The sequence below is a fragment of the Lepisma saccharinum genome, chromosome 16 (assembly GCF_977018435.1).
Source record: "Lepisma saccharinum chromosome 16, izLepSacc3.1, whole genome shotgun sequence".
NCBI classification, from domain to species: Eukaryota; Metazoa; Arthropoda; class Insecta; order Zygentoma; family Lepismatidae; genus Lepisma; species Lepisma saccharinum.
Window position 1 is genome coordinate 1,899,074 of NC_139244.1, and position 17,137 is coordinate 1,916,210.

At 37.3% G+C, this 17,137-nt stretch overlaps 1 protein-coding gene across 13 annotated transcripts in view; it reads left to right on the forward strand.

Annotated features, from left to right (window-relative positions):
* Msp300 (Muscle-specific protein 300 kDa) overlaps window positions 1–17,137 on the forward strand; it is a 609,326-nt gene that overhangs the window by 248,495 nt on the left and 343,694 nt on the right. For all 13 annotated transcript variants that reach the window (XM_083137559.1, XM_083137560.1, XM_083137562.1 and 10 more), the window contains 9 exons: window positions 2,882–3,022; window positions 4,891–5,055; window positions 6,424–6,553; window positions 8,365–8,558; window positions 10,113–10,295; window positions 11,858–11,992; window positions 12,888–13,022; window positions 14,071–14,232; window positions 16,389–16,609. In XM_083137559.1, the coding sequence (XP_082993685.1) occupies window positions 2,882–3,022; window positions 4,891–5,055; window positions 6,424–6,553; window positions 8,365–8,558; window positions 10,113–10,295; window positions 11,858–11,992; window positions 12,888–13,022; window positions 14,071–14,232; window positions 16,389–16,609 (1,466 nt within the window). The remainder of the gene's footprint in view (window positions 1–2,881; window positions 3,023–4,890; window positions 5,056–6,423; window positions 6,554–8,364; window positions 8,559–10,112; window positions 10,296–11,857; window positions 11,993–12,887; window positions 13,023–14,070; window positions 14,233–16,388; window positions 16,610–17,137) is intronic.

Sequence of the window (17,137 nt, forward strand, 5' to 3'; positions counted from 1 at the left end):
ACCTCCATTTGTCGACAGAAAAAAAGGAAGATCGTTGAAATTAGCAAGGTAATATACGCCCCAGTAACAACAAAGAGAAAAGGGGGGGGGGTATCTATCAATAATTATGTCGCCTTCCTGTTACTGTCAGCATATCGTTTCTCAAAATAAATACCCCTTTTTGATGGTACCTGTAAATCACAAGAATTATTCAATTACACTTGTATCAACACTACACAATCCATCACCTCTATGTTATTATCTTCTTAATGATTAGTACCTTACTGGTAGAGCTTAGGGGGATAATCATAACATTAAGTCAGTATTAGATTAACTTCAATTTTATTCAACAATAGTTTTTTTTGTATACGAGTGTACATCAGCAAATATTAACAAGTGCACGCCTAACACATAGTAATGCAACAGCCGTAAATTTACCTTCTTATCAGGCAAAAATAATACTTTGTACAATAGTTCTATATTTGATTCTCAATTGTTCAATTATTGGGTTTCGAAGCATCTTATTTCTTTTTACTTTATAATTCGTCCAGCAAAAAAACAATCAGAATATTTATAATATCAATAATAATAGTAAGACCATCAATATCAGACACGTAATCATTAACATAATTATACACGTTAGATCCAAAATACATCCGTGTATTTTCAAGAAATTTTTTACGTAATATCAATGCTACTCATCCAAAATTTATTAACAAAAATTAGAATGCTCTCATAGTGTAGGGAAAAGTTGGGGGTGGGGGAAAGCGGTGTAATAGTTTGTGCACCTGCATGCAAAAACCTGTTCGTAAATTGAAATAATGCTGTCATCAGTGACGTGCGCATTAAGCCACTTCTTATTTTTTTTCTTACACACGAAGAAAAGCGAAAACACTTTCCAAACACATAATCAGATATGCAATTTTATCAAAGTACACTGTTTTAAACAGCAACATTCAGAAATATTAGCACTTACGTAGAATCTAATTAATTAGTGACTTCATACATCTTATTTCTCTTCACGAGCTCGGATGCAAACTCAATTAAACTGCACTAATTAATTTTCTTCGTAATTGTTATATTCACATATTTCGCGTATCGTCAAATAAGAGTACAATTTGACACACAAAAACAGGCAATTTCCATGTATCGATAAGACGTACAAGTGATGCAAAGTTACTGCGATGACGAGTAAGGTGACGCATATGATAATTAGCACTGTTCTATGCACTTTTCAACACATACCTTAATTTTGTACTGGAAAGTTCTCCGTCCTCGTCAAAGTCGTGGTAGTAGTTTCAAGGTCGTAGATGTTGCAACTTATTCGCCGCTGATCCCCTTCTATCAGCAAAATAATGCGGTGGTCCTCGCTGACTACACAGGAACGATGATTCTCCCCTTTCAAAGATCGTCATCCTAGTACCGTCACGGTCAACCTCAAAAAACTTGTACCGCGTGGAAAAGTTGGCAACATCAAATGGTAGATTGTGCCCCAATCTTACACAACATAACTCAGCGAGATTGCACTTCACAAGAAACACAGTACGTTTGACTTGCGAAGAATTATAGAACTACTCGTCGTCCATTTCAAACTAACACTCAACGTCCAATAACTAATACGTGTTCATTCTGACATTCCGCGTACATTACCAATGGCTACCTTGCTATTTTGAACCATGTTTCCTCGTGCATGGAAACTACTACGTGTTCCAATGAACGTTACGTCATTCGTGGCATGCACAAGCAACTCGTGCCATTGCGATGAAAGATCGCGTAACATCTGACCAAACGACAGCAGGAAACGAAAGTGCATGTGCTGCCTCCAAGCGTGATTTTGGTCAAACACCAAAACAAAAGATAAACAATGCACAAATGTTTCAGGGGCGGAGCAAAAAATAGACTTGTGGTGCAAAAAAATGGTAATAATGCATTTTGTCTTTCATTTAACGTGAAATTTGCCACAATATTTATTTGTGTGCAGCAGAGCTGTGGGGGTCTAGTTAGCAGGCTATCAGACTGCCATGTGCGAGATCCCGGTTCACTACCTGGGGTGATTGATCTAAGGTTTCTGACTTTGTTCATAAAGCAGCTCTGGGGTTCACCCAACCTCTAATAAATGGGTTCTCGGGGGTAAAGGTGAGTGGATCATGGTGTTGATCACACCACCTCCAAAATTTGTGAGAATATGGGTGCCTCCATGGAACAGTGCAATGTGCACAGGGAATTTTACCTTACTTTTGCTTTTGCCTTGTGTACAGTAGTATGCCCAGGGATTTTATAAAAGGGGCCATATCTCGTCCATGGTTTTTATGATCTAATTTCTTTAGTAAGAAGAGCCTATATGCCTTCACGGCCTGCTGCAAAGCACAGGGAAGCACTTTACCTTTTTTTAATTTCTTTAGTAAGTTGGCCGGATCTTGGCAGAGTGGTTAGCACATCGTGCCACAACACCAGGGATTCCAGATTCGAATCCCGGCCTGGGTATGGATGTTTGTGAGTGTCCATTCATCAATTTCATCATGTCATCACTCATCCTCATCTTTGCAATTAGCCAAAAGTGGCAAAAAAACAATAAAAATAAACCACACCAATCAATCAATCTTTAGCAAGTGTGAGACAAATTAGTGCATCGGGGGAGGATGGGGGTAATCCACATCCATTTCCCCATGGCAATCACTACTGTCTTAGATAAAGCTCTCCCATGCACATCGGAACATGCCATGGGATCATAGGGGGTGACATTATCAGCACCATGCTCCTTCCATTTCCCAGCATCCTTCATCCTTCTGCTCTCTCAGTTGTGGTTTTCCTAATGCATAGCAATGCTACATGCTACTAATATCTGTAATAGCTACCATTAACATTTAATTGAGACTTATGATTTATTTCTTCCCTATTTTAGGATGTCAGTGTGTGGAAGGATAAACACCAGCTCCTAGCAGATACAGTCAGCTTCCTCATGGCAACATGCGAGGATCAGGTGGTGCAAGAACTGAAGGATAGGTTCTTGAGAATGACTACACGTTGGGAAGAGCTGTTCCAAGTATGTTCGCAGATTTCAAGATCAGCATCCATATAATTACTGTAACCTTATAATAGTTTTTCACGTAACAATCAAAGTTTGCATTATTTATAATAATAATAAGATGCATTTATATTTAGCAAATGATCTTATGAGTTGCTTTCTTACTTGCTTTATTTTTCAATGCAGGTTTCTTAAAATATGGAAAGTCTCTTTTTTTTCTCTCTCTCCCTCCACAGGAAGAGAAAGAAAGAGAGAGAGAGAGAGAAAAGTGAAACAGAGAAAGGAGAGAGAAAGGTAAAGATCCCTTTGCACGATGCATTTCTATCATGCATTTATTGTAGGGATGGGCCAATATGAAATTTTGGCTGATATCGATAAAGTACTGATATAAAATTTACCGATACTGATAACCGATATTCTACCAATCCGATATAAAATTAGAAATGGTCCTTGAAGAGCCTGAAAGGTTCATTGACCTCCTTAATAAATTGTTTCAAGGTGACTGCAGTGCAAAGGAGTTCCATTTTTAGACATTTACTTTTTTAGAAAGTAGGGCATTGAGATTTTCCATAAAAATTACATCAAAATGGCAGAATTTTGCACTAAATTATCAGATATTTATTGATATATCGGATTTGTAAAATAATCTGTAATTTTACCGATACACCAATATGCCTATATCGGCCGATACCAATAGAGTACAGATTAATCGGTCCCATCCCTAATTTATTGTGAAAAAATGTTATTTTATTTATTAATGTTATAATCTTTATTATATTCAGAGAACAAGTGGCATAACTCCAACTGTGAAGTATAAACATTTTAGTGTTAGAAGTAAGAATCTTTTAAGTTTCAAGTTCTTGCTCATAGAGGCACCACTATGTGCTCCAATGGTTCAACATAGGACTAAATGTGCCTTTTTCCTCAAAACTGTCTTCAGTGGAGTTAAGCCTCTTGTGTTCTGAACCCTTCAAATCAGCTTTTGCAACTTCTATTGTTAATAATATGAGGTGTATTTGTAAAGTAAGTACCGTTTGCAAATATCGCCGCTGTAGCGATGCAGTCGTGACCGTGTCAGTTCTCGCTGACAACCTTCATCCGTAAGTTAGCCACAGGCACACGTGGGAGCAGGTCATGCTTTTTCTTCGTAGTTTTCTGAAGGTTTGAAATGTTCAAGAAAATCAATCGGCCGACTGTGATGTCCGGTCTGTGATTTGTTTTCTCAATGCAAGAATAGTTGAATTCTTGTCTAGAGGACAGACCACCAACAAAGATGCCTGCTGTGACACATTAATCTGACTGCATCGTGCAATTCGAAACAAAAGGTGCGGAATGCTTATCGAAGGCATTGTATTGCTTCACGATAATGCTTGTCCGCATACAGCCCAACAAACTCAAAATTTCATCACGTCATTCAGCTGGGAACAATTTGTTCATCCACCAACAGCTCTGACTTGGCACCAAGTGACTACCATCTCTTTCTTCATCTGAAGAAGAAGTTTCTTGCTGGTCAGCGTTTCGACGAGGATGACGACGTCAAAGCAGCAGTGCATGGATGGCTTTCGTCACAGGCGGGAACATTCTATGATGATGTGATACAAAAACTAGTGCCATGCTATGACAAATGCTTGAACTACGTAGAAAAGTAGTTTAAGGTCTGTAAAATGCAATGCAAATAAAAAAAGGTACGAAACTATTTTACTTTATTTTTTACACCCTTCCGATACTAACTTTCCGAATACGCCTCGTACCAGAAACTTTGAGAATATTGAAGAGTTCTAATATTTTAATGCATTTCATCATTGTTACACTATGGAGTGAATTGTTTAGAGATTTAGTTTGCCAGTCTTATGAGTTCTGATAAAAGAGAAAATGTTACATTTCAGCATGTGAAGCAGTACATGCATGCAGGTGACATCCTGAGAAATAGGAAGGATTACAGGATTGGAGTTGAAAGGTTACAACAATGGCTAAGGAATGCAGAGACAATTCTTGCCTCTTCACAGCTGGGGACCACCGAAAGGATCAAGGCCTATGGAGAACAACTTCAGGTATTTTCTAGTTGCAAAAGAAAATGTATTTGTATAATTTCTGGATCTTTAACACTCATTTGCTTTTATAGTATTCTCTTAGACTTTATATCATGAGTGTCTTGATGTGATTTTGACAAAATAATATTGTGAATCAAATGTACAACAATTGGTTACAGACATTAATGCCACTAAAATGTGTCAGTTTATTAGATAATCATTTATTCAATGCGAAAAAGTACAACGGTTGCAGTGCCCCTCTCCCCCACACAGTGCTTTTTTTCTTCTGGTACACAACAGTACACTATACTGGAAACTTTCTATATATGAGAATAAAACTAATGACTAGGGAAAGGATTTTAAGGTGCCAAATCATAGTTGGGAAGGGAAAAAAAGGTTCTCGAAATGTGTTCAAAAATGTGCTGATAAAATGCCTTTATTCAATGCTCCCTTTTTCTGCGGCTTCTGAATATAATGCACGTGGACCGCATAGAGAACTGTGGTCCTGGCGAAAAGGTTTTATTGAAGTTTGTTGACTTTGCTATATTATCTTGGGAACTATTGGGGCTGCAATGATTATATTATACCCTTTTATAGCTTTCGTTCTGCTCTACAAAATTAGAGTATAGATTTTATGTAGCTGTTCAAGGAGAGAAAATCAATTATTTTTCTCTCCAATTTTTTAACAAAACTTGAAAGAAAGAAAAGGAAGGAAAAGTGCTGAAGCATCAAAGAGAGGATAAAAATGGGGATAAATGTGCTAATCTCTCGAAAAGGTGCAACAAAGAGTGTTCATTTTACTTGATTTCATGTCCTAAAATACATATCTCAAACGATCTGTATGAAAACAGCTATATTTTTGGTAAGGTGCTGCACCTTAAAATCCCTACTAATGACATTTCATTTTACTGAAATTATATGTGTATATAACTACGTGGATTCATGATCATTTATGAACATACTACAATATTTTAAGTAATTCTTATTGTGAAAATTATAACAAACACAATAACAAACCAACTTAAAGTGTCCTGAAACCTTTCTTTCTGTAAAAAAAAAAAGCAGTGTGTGTGTGTGTGGGTGGGGAAGAGGGAGGGATTGAGGCATGTGCTATCATCATCATGAGACCCCAAATATACAATTTCAGTTACAATTTTTTGCCCAAGTTATTGTAATTTTTATTTTTTTGCAACATTTCATCATTCTTTTTCTTTTTGTGACCATGTACAAAAAGATTTCCCTCCTGATGGCCCCTGTACATATAGAAGCCTGGGGCTGTATCTTCCCCCCCCCCTCACCAAAATCTGGACCTGGGTTACAGAATTTACTATTTACTATCACCTGCATCTCATATTTGAAATTGTTAATTTAACATAATATAAATTTCAGAAATTGCAACAAGAAGTGGAAAGTGTGGAAGAGTTATTCAAGAACATTAGCAAGAAATTCCAGAGTCTAATTCAGGATCTTTCGAGAGAAGAAGTCGACAGGATGATGAGTACACTGAAGAAAGAAAAAGGTAGGAGGTTCTCAATGGTACAGTCATAACTTCTTTCTGCAAGGCAACAATCCATTATTGTTATCTGGGCACATGTAGTGAGTAAGGATATTTGCCATAATCAGATAAGTTTGTCATATTACAATGTTTAATGTAGTTTCATCAGATAATGACTACATACCTTGTTTTTTTGTGTTATTTAATTTTTTATTCCTTTTGTTTTTACTTTTAAATGTTATTTTCCCCCCAAATTCGCATTTTTATTTTAGTACACTTTTCTGCCAAATAGGCCTAAAATTATGCCTTCATTGTTCTTTTAAATTAGTATTCTAAATTGTAGGTCTGTTTGTAACAGTTTGTTAAGTTGGAAACTATTTTTGAGGCAGTTACTGCATGAAAAATACTGATGACTGCAGTGTGACAGTACGTGCACAGTTGAACTCCACCTGAACAGCAACACTTTGCTTGGTAATGAAAACATTTCTCGCACAACAAATATCGATGTTACAGCTCCCGTGTGATCATAGGTGTGTTGCACTTGCTCTCACGCCACTTTATTCCTTGATGCAAAATGTTCCAGTAGAAGGTGAAAGATTGTGGGATAATAATTATCTGTTCCGCAACACTCCACCCTTATGCTTCTGGCAGGAAAAATCCAAATAAACAACTAAATAGGCTTGTTAGTCCTGGGTTCCCATCCCGTTCCTCACCAGAGCGCTCGGAACCAAAGAATCAATCACAGGCAAGAACTTACTGAATTAACGTTGCAGGGTGATTGCTGAAAACTCGCAGAAATGGGCTTTATACATTTATTTGCAATTCAACAAAACAAGGCTCGGATTCTTCCAATAATTCTCTAAGTTACATTATTTACATTCCTCTAACTTGAGCCCCACGGCAGAACTGCCAAGTGGAAGCTGAGCATCGGCAGAACTGCCTCGGGATGCTTTTTCTCAAGGAGGCCACTGGAGCCCGAAGATCACTCTCCCTTCTGCTATCCAGTTCAAAAACACACTCTCCCCCTGTCCTCTGACAGAGGCCATATTTATACTTCCTCCCGCGTCGCATGGGGGAGGGCTGAAAGTTCAAACCTTATTGGCTCTTATAAGCTACACAGAACCATGGAATAAACCCAAGCATACAAAATCATACACAATCACAAAATAGAAACAAGAAAACAAATACTGTTTGTAACAACTTGCTCTCACGCCACTTTGTTCCGTGATGCAAAATGTTCCAGTAGAAGGTGAAAGATTGTGGGAAACACACATTTATACATTGTTGCATGTAACTGTTAATATTATTCAATGTATAGCATGCCCTGTAGTTCCTCCTTGGAAAAAAAATTTCAAAAGTGTGCACATTATATGACCACAAAGGTGGCACATTTTACTTTCTAAGCTTGAAACGCAAGAATATTGGATTTTCACAGAATTTTGGTATTTTTAAGCACAAAATGTGTTGAAATTTGTTAAAAGGGCCACAATCTGCATTTTATGCCAAATTTGTGTTACTTTGCAATTTCGAATCTGAATATGTTCAGAACATGTCACTACATATACTTAAGCACTTCTTTGCAACAATTAACATTTTTCAGTGCTATCACAATTAGTATTAGGAGGCAAACATTGATTGTGCAATTCAGTATTATGTACTGTTCTTCCTGTTGCCTTTTCTTCATCTCTTCAGGTCCAAATGTTTTTCTAAGGATTTTATATTCGGGAATTTGATTCATGCAGCACTACAGCCAAAATTACTATTTTGTACATTTTAACATGAGAAAATAAAAGTTTATGGACAGAAAAGTAACTGCAAATGATCCTTGTTTCCAGAGGCACTTGTGAGGGTCCGAGCTCTCATCCCGATGCAGCTGCATCTGTTCCACCAAATCCTGGTGCAGCATGAGTCGCTGGAGCAGGGGCAGATCGAGATCAGCCAGTGGCTGGACGAGGCAGAGGCCCTGCTCGGCTCCTTCTCCCTCGTAGGAGGGAAGGAAGCCGTTCAGGCACAGCTCGACAAGCACAAGGTGAGCTACCCTCATTTTTCATTTTGTACATGATAAATAATGGACGTTTTTTTTAATGGGGTGTTGTTGATTATAGCTGAGCTGATGGTGATACTCTCACTGATTTCCACCAATACTGATACTGTAATACCGTACCAATACTGTAATAATTAAGAGTTGTTTAGAATATCTATAAATGTTCTTATATAAGTACAGTTGAACCTTGATTTTACGTTTTTCACTGCACTGCACCAAGGTAAAATAAAACATAAAATGCAGGGAAATGTAATATCTTGGAAAATTTTAGAGCATTTTGCTCTATTGAGACCATGAAGATTAAATGTATACTGCAAGAAAATGTAAAATCTGGAAACATAATGTCATGGTTACACTGTATTCCTTTGCCACTATTTCTGTCAGTCTATAAGAGTTTCACTAGATTCACATGTAAGGTATTGAAATTGTTAAAGTAAATATAATTCATTCATGGCACTCATGCACACTATGTTGGTGCAAAATTAATGACAATTACACGTTTTGCACAATTTCCAATGTGCTTAAACTAAGTTTTTATGGATCCGACGGATTTCTGGTCTCAAGAAAAATGTATCCACTAGTATCAGTGACTAAATTCAAACCAAAGCCACTGGTATTGAATCCCAATACATAAACAAACATTCATCATCAACCCTACCATTTACACATTTGTAAGCATGGAAATAGTCAAAACATAAATAAATTATAATACAGTTATGTATAATTAGTTCCTTCAATTATATCCATTAATGACCACATGTTCATGCATATGTTGAAGTTACATTAACCCTTGTACAGTAACTCCAGTCAAATATTATTGGCAAATTTTATTTACAAACTGCCATGGCAGTTGTTTGAATTAGCTGAATTAAGGGGCATATTACTCTCTTGTATGAGTTATGGTGCAACCCTATGTTGTGTTCCAGTATTGGCTTCTGTTTAATAGAAACCTGAAAATATTATTTTTCATATGTTCTTGTTTGTTTTTCAGTGATTTTTTCTATTTATTTAATCTAAACTATGTATTTGTACATTTATTATTGTTCTATGTGGCAGCTGGTTTTAATGTGAAAATAATCACGTTTTGTATTATCTTATTTGTTTCAATAATATTTCAAGAATTACTTTTTGATTGTGATGTCATATTATATTTTAGAATATTTTGCAATACATATAAAACATATATGGACATTTTTTCTTCATTTATGTTTGGGTGCTAATTTCAATCTTATTTTTCATTTTTTTAAAATCAAGTTTATAAGTTATTATGCTCAACATTGATATTTTCATTTTGTGTATCAGGTTTCAAAAAGTATATAAATTCCAAAAATTTTGACAATTTTTCCAAATTATGCAAAATGAAAAATTGACTTGCAAATTGCCAGACAGTTGGACGAAACTAGAAAAAAGACATTAACAAATAATTTGTTAATAATTTTTCTTCCATGGGAAAGAAAAGCAAATATTCGAGTGTGTTGTGCCAGACACTAAGTTAACAAAGCCTATTGCCTAAATGTTGCCTGCTTGTTCTCCCCATAGGCATTTTTCTCCCGGACCCTGTACTACAAGTCAATGCTTGAAAGTAAAAACAAAGTTTTCCACAACATCATTAAATCAGTGGACAGCAGTGAAGGCATCGACACAGGGGATTTCAAGATGAGGATGTCACAACTGAACGAGCGGTTTGGAAGAGTTACGCAGCTGTCTCAGCAGTGGGAGCAGGTACGGAGGAGAAAATTACAATATATACAGGAAGGTTCATCTGTGATTTTCCGTGATTTCACGGGAGCTCCAGCCCATTTTGTAGTAAAAAATAATCACTCAGCTGTCAAGGAAAGCTTTATACTCTGACTCAGGTGGCCTTGGTTGCAGAATTGTTAGTGTAATGTGATTCGAAGGTAGAGGTCCCGGGTTTAAACCCTGGGTGAGACACATGTCATTATATTTGTTCCATCATTTGTTTTATTTAGGTACGGGAATTTGTGTAATGGTAGGGTACCCTAGAGGGTATTGGTATGCCAAGGTACTAGTGCACACTAGCCAGACGAAAAATGACTGAAGGGGTAGAGGAAGGTAGTACTATATTGCATATTTATGCTAAAATATCATTTACCGTATTTTCTGGAGGATAAGATGCTCCTTTAAAAATATGTCTGAAAAGCAGGGTGCATCTTATGTGCTGATACTCAGGAAGAAGGAAGAGGCCTAGCATTTTATAAGTTTGTGAGTGGGTCAAAGCCTCATGGGATGCTGTGTAAACTAAGATGGTGGTTAAGTGTAAGAAGTGTTGATTGATTTGCTTTTTGTGACACTTTGGCTAATTTGCAAAGATGAGGATGATTGATGATATGATTAAATTGACGAATGGACACTCAAACATCCATGCCCAGGATGGGATTTGAACCTGGGATCCCTGACATTGTAGCGCAGTGTGCTAACCACTCTGCCATGGGTCCGGCTTTTAAGAAGTGTGTGGCATTAGTAATGCGCTGGATGGTACAGTTTGTTGTACAAGAACTCAGATTCAGATTTCAAAGAGGTTTCAGGTGACTCTTTAGTTAGCTCTGGAGATGAATGTCTGCGTTTTGACGAAGAAGATTAAAATGTATTCTTTCCTATTTAGATTACATAAGTTATTTTGTTGAAAGTAGACCTACATGTTACTTTATATTTGAAATACTGTAAATTAATTATAATATTCAGTGATGAAGCTTTTTCCTGAAAAATGTGTACAAAGAAGGTGGTGTGTTTCTTATATACTGGCAAATACCATATTTATATACAGTGGAACCTCAATTTTAGGTTTTTCAGGGGACCAAGCTGATGAAACTCATAATATAGGAAGAGGCAAAATCGAGGAAAATTTATTAACGTTTTACTGCGTAGGGACCATCAAGGTTGAATGTATAATGCAGGAAAATGTAAAATTGAGGTTCCATTGTTTTTATTTGTTGGCAAGGGAAAGGGGGGGCTTAGGAGGAAATGTTTATTGGCTTCTCTTTTTAGTGCAAAAGTAGTATCAGTTCTGTAGGCCTCAGTGTTGTTTTAATTTCCAGTTGTTGAAATTTGACCTGCTCATACTTACACTGCTGAATTTTTTTTAGAGTACAGACAGTTTGTACCTTGTCACCCTAAGAATCTGCATCTTCTTCCAAAGTCATTTACTGCGTTGCAACATGGAACTTTCTCTTTTTCTGCATGTGTATGTTCATGTTTCTGAATGTAACAGACACAAGGAATTTAACAGTCGTTGTTCAAAGATTAATTTCTGATTCTCCTTGCAGAGGATGCAGGAAGCAATGCGCTGCTGGCACAACTTCAGAGAATGTGAGAAGGTGATTTCAGACTGGCTTCAGAAGGCAGAGAAGCTCATTGCCGAGAAGCACATAGAGTCTAAACAAACCATCGAGTCACATAAAGTAAGTTCAGTTTCTGATTAATGTATTGTATTTCAGTTTTTGACATATCTTCATCACATTTTATGGTGTGTTATTTTTATTATAGAAGGGATGATTCGCTACGCTTACACTATGGCTGATATAGTCAATTCAGTGTATCTGTGAAATTACCGAAAGATTTACCAATCCGATATACAGTGAGAAAACTTAAAATATGCTGGATTTCATAATAATATTTTGCTCTATTGGATCATGATGAATGAATGTAGAATGCAGGAAAATATCAAATTCAGGAATGTAACATTAGCGTTACTCTGTATTTATAAATACAATTTAATGCAATATTCTGCAATTTTTATTACAATTTTTGTCAATATAAACATGTAATCCACATGCTATAGTTTTGTAAAGCAAACATCAATATGTAGTGTACTTTTATAACCATAAAAGCCGATTGCAGTCACCTGGTTATAAACATTAAAGTGCAAAGTTTAATGAGGCATTCATGTTGTTCAAGGAACATTTGCAATTTTATATTGTATTGGTAGAACTGGTATCAATAAATTTTATATTGATCCTGTACGTGGACACTAATTTATTGACTTAATATTTCGTGAGCATTGTGCTGTGTCTCTCTGTAAATTTTCACCAAGTTAAGAGTTTTAAATACATGTGTGTCATTCTTTTATGTGGGTAGAAATTGTTGATTCATTGATTGAGTTGGTGTTTGAAGTCCACTTTATGCACAGTAAGGCTAATCGGGACTGGACTTACAGTTTAAAGTGGGATCCGAACCACTGTGTGCCTCCACTGGGTATCGTACCTGGGACCCAGGTAGAAATTGTGTTTTGAATATCAGTGTGCTTTGTGATGAGCATTACTCACGTAAGCAACCTGTTGCTTTTTAATCTTGCAGACCTTCTTTGAAAAAGTAAGCGAGAAGTGGATCCAGGATTTGGTGAACTCTGCCCAGGACCTTAGGAACTGTCTCCCACCAGAGCAACATGGGCCTGTCGCATCAACTGTGGAAAGACTTCAAGCAAAGTGGAAGGTCAGTAGGATCATTTCTTTTCTTTTTGCTTTCTTGAGACCCTAATGCGGTGGTGCTGACTTCAAATATTTTTTTACGAGGAAAAGGTGGCAATATTGAGATACATATGTATAAGCAAATGGAGAATAGAGAAGTTAATTTAAGGGAATAGGGGCCGAGTTGATTTCCTCCATTGTCTGTCTGAATCTTATGGAGTGACACTGAAGTGACAAGTGACTTGCAGAACATGTTGCAGGGTGGCTACTCACTGAGAATTCATTGAATTCCAGGAATTATGCATGAACTATTTGCCCCGGGAATTATGCGTGAATTTTGCTTGAATTTTTCTTCGTAGAGGTGAAAAATTGCAACTTTTATAAATCCAAATTCCATTGAATTTATACATATTTATTAATGCCCTGAAGCAAGTTTTTCACAGTTTCGCTTCTATTTTTAACCAAGGAAGGAAAAGAAGAGAAAACTATGTGGAAAAGAAAAAGAGAATTATCTCAGTCAGTTTGATTTGTTAGCATCCTTTGCAGAACACACGATCTGACATACGGAAGATTTTTGCAAGAGAAGGTATCTTGAAGTTGATTAGGTAAATTTGAAATTGTGTTTGCAGGTGTATTTCTAGTCTAAATATGTGAAATGGCAAGTGTAAACTGGCACCCTAAATTAAAGATATATGCCGTTCAGTTGAATTGAATTAGAATTTTTGGATACATTGTAATCGCACAGACCCTTCATATTGTTAATATATCTGTGTGTGGGTGGTGAGAGGTAGTAACACGTAAGGTTGAAATGGATAAAACATCTGCTTGTACTCTTGAACTTTGAAAACGTTCACCTTGAAAACCTTTATCATGGTCCTAGAGTTGCCACTCTGATGTTGCTTGAGAATGAACCAATCACTAGCAACCTTTCACACCACAGCAACATGATGATGCATAAGCCTACATTCAATTGCTGACACAGTATCTGTGTCGCTTGTCGCATCGGTGTGAAATCTCCCTTACTACAACAAGTATAGACAGTCACATAAACTTTCGAATGACTTTTCTTGCAGGAAGTTCTGTCTTACGCTCCACTCCACTTGATGCGCTTAGAGTTCAGACTTGACGAAGCCACATTCAGCCAATACGTGAAGGAGGTCGAGAAAGAATTCAGCACAGAGCAGCAGGCCTTCAACAGGCACGAGGATGTGGAAAATATCCTGAAGAGGCATAAGGTAAACAAATTTCTCTCACCATTCTTTAAATTTAAATGCAAGAAGTATTTTTCAGTTGTTGATTTACTAGTATCTAGTTTCTCTTAGAAATCAATAAGGGAATATATATTGCGAAACAATCATTTATTGGTTTGTGCAAGTCACCTTTGATGCAAAATGACTCACGTTTGATCCCTGGTGGGAGTTACAAAATTCCGACATTGACCCTGCATTGCTATTTGAAATCAATAGCAGCAGTCTGCTATTAGTATCAATTCTTGAACACCATAGCAATGTAAAGTTATTTACAACAGTTGTAAATGTTAATATATACTAGGGATGCGATAGATTAATCGGTACTCTATTGGCCGATATAGGCATATCGGCGTATCTGTTTATCAGTAAAATTACCAATTATTAATTAGATATATCTATAAATATTTTAAAATTTGGTGCAATATTTTGCCATTTTGTAATAATTTTTATGGATATAAACCATATTCCATATGGGCCTCCATGGTAACATCATCACCTTGTAATCAAGGAGTCCCAGGTTCAATACGCGATGGAGGCACATTGCACAGTGATTCGGATCCCACTTTAAACTGTAGGTCCAATCCCAATTAGCCTGTAGACTTAAAACAACAATTCAATTCTATTCCATACTTTTTTTTAGTGTGTAAATAACTTCTTTTCCATTCTCCTCCATTGCAAAAGTTTGGTTTATCTGCTAACAATACATTTATTAAAGAGGACAGTGAACCATTTGGAATTTTATATTGGATCAGTTATTGATATCAGCAAATTTTATATCAGTACTTTATCGGCATAGGCAAGAAGTTCATATTGGTCCATCCCTAATGTATACATATTACAGTGCAACTGAACCATATCATTCTACCTGAGTTTTTCTTAAATATATTCATTGTTTCATATATGAGGGTCATTTGAAATGTTCTCAGAATGAAGTACAAAATATGGATTTTTCTAATTTTTCCAACATAGCCCTGCTTTGGGAAGAGTGAATAGGGTGGATGTGGCAGCAACTTATCCACAAATTCATTGATTTTTGCCATTGCGATGACGCTTGTGTGGGGACAAGCATTGTCTTGACGAAAGATGATTTCCTTCTTTGATATACCTGGCTGTTTCTCATTTTTTTTTCAGTTGGTCAAGAGTTTGTACCACTCCATTGTTTTTACTGTTGTTTTGTTTCTGGTGTACATTAGTGCACCCATGATTAATCTTTTACAGAAGATGATGGATTTCAATAAGACGGACAGTTTCGAACTACTACTGCAATCTGCAGGTCATTACAAGAGCTTTTCAACTCACCCTTGTGTGAGCTAATAAACACATGAAAGTACCTGTTAAGTTTATCAACTTTCCTCACACAGTGTAACTCAAAAACTAACAAAAATTATACATTTTACATAATTTCGTAGAATTTTTGGACTCATTGAATTATTACTTGCGTGAAATTTAGGAGATTTCGTACTTCCGCATTGCACAATTTAATGGTTCAATCCTATTAATTTCGAAGATCCACTGTCTTCATTCGCAAAAGGGTACGGCGTTTGAAGCGGGGATGGTACCACGTCACTACATTGTTTGTTCCCGGGCGGCGGTGGTTGCGATTTTTCCCGTTCGGCAGCACTGGCACGCGCATCTTGGTTTGCGTCGTCTGCTTCCTGTTGTCCGGTGGCATTGTCAGTTGGGGGTTGGGGGGCTGGGCCGTGTTGCTTGACCCCCCTCCAGCCATGCGGGGAACAGGAACGGCACATTACCGAGCAACATGGCCCAGCCCCCCAACCCCCAACTGACAACGCCACCGGACAACAGGAAGCAGACGATGCAAACCAAGATGCGCGCGCCAGTGCTGCCGAACGGGAAAAATCGCAACCACCGCCGCCCGGGAACAAACAATGTAGTGACGCGGTACCATCCCCGCTTCAAACGCCGTACCCTTTTGTGAATGAAGACAGTGGATCTTCGAAATTAATAGGATTGAACCATTAAATTGTGCAACGCGGAAGTACGAAATCTCCTAAATTTCACGTAAGTAATTTTAAACCACGTTTACCGCAACCACCATGAATTCATTGAATTATGTCACTCCTATTTTAAACTCAGTTTCATTGACCAAGTGTTGAAAATGCTTTTCTTCTCTATTTCAGGAATTCTTTGTAGACAGTGGTGTGTGTCATCAAGTAGAAAAGACCCTAGATACTTTGGGTGTCTTAAGTTCCAATTACACATCCATGAAACCCCAGGATTCATCTCTGAGGGATGCCTATACTCGTGCCAAAACACAGTGGGAGTCTGTTACTAGGAGGGTGGATGTTTTACGACAACAATTGCAGCAGATACCTGCTCAGTGGAAGAACTATCAGGCGAAGTAAGTGTTGGGATCATATTCTTACCATGTTGCTTAATTAGAATGTAAATTATAATGCACACACAGGGGATGTACTCTGTAGAAATTTTAGCAAAAAAAGCAGTACTCGAACCAGAGTCTCTAGCATACAGACCCTTTCTCAACCAACTGAGCTACCAAGTCAACCCTGGGTTTTGATATTCACTTCCACTGCTTCACTTGTGTGTGATTGTCTCTTGTCAACGATACAGCAACAGGGTGTGTTGCCTTTGTATAACTGTTGACATCCACAGTGCCTAGTCTTGCCCAGCATGGGACTCTACATTACCTTATAAATTGGGATGCACAGGAGAAGTGAGATGACTTCTGTGGCAGAGTGGTTAGCACTATGATGCCAGGGGTTTTGTATAATTTTTCTATTGGAATTGTGAAGATCATATATAATGCAGGAAAGCATTAACATTTTTGGGAACCTAAACATTCGGGCTCTGTTGTGTTTCCTTGTATGTACAAATTCAAGAGTCTGATATTATTATATTGTAAGTTGAT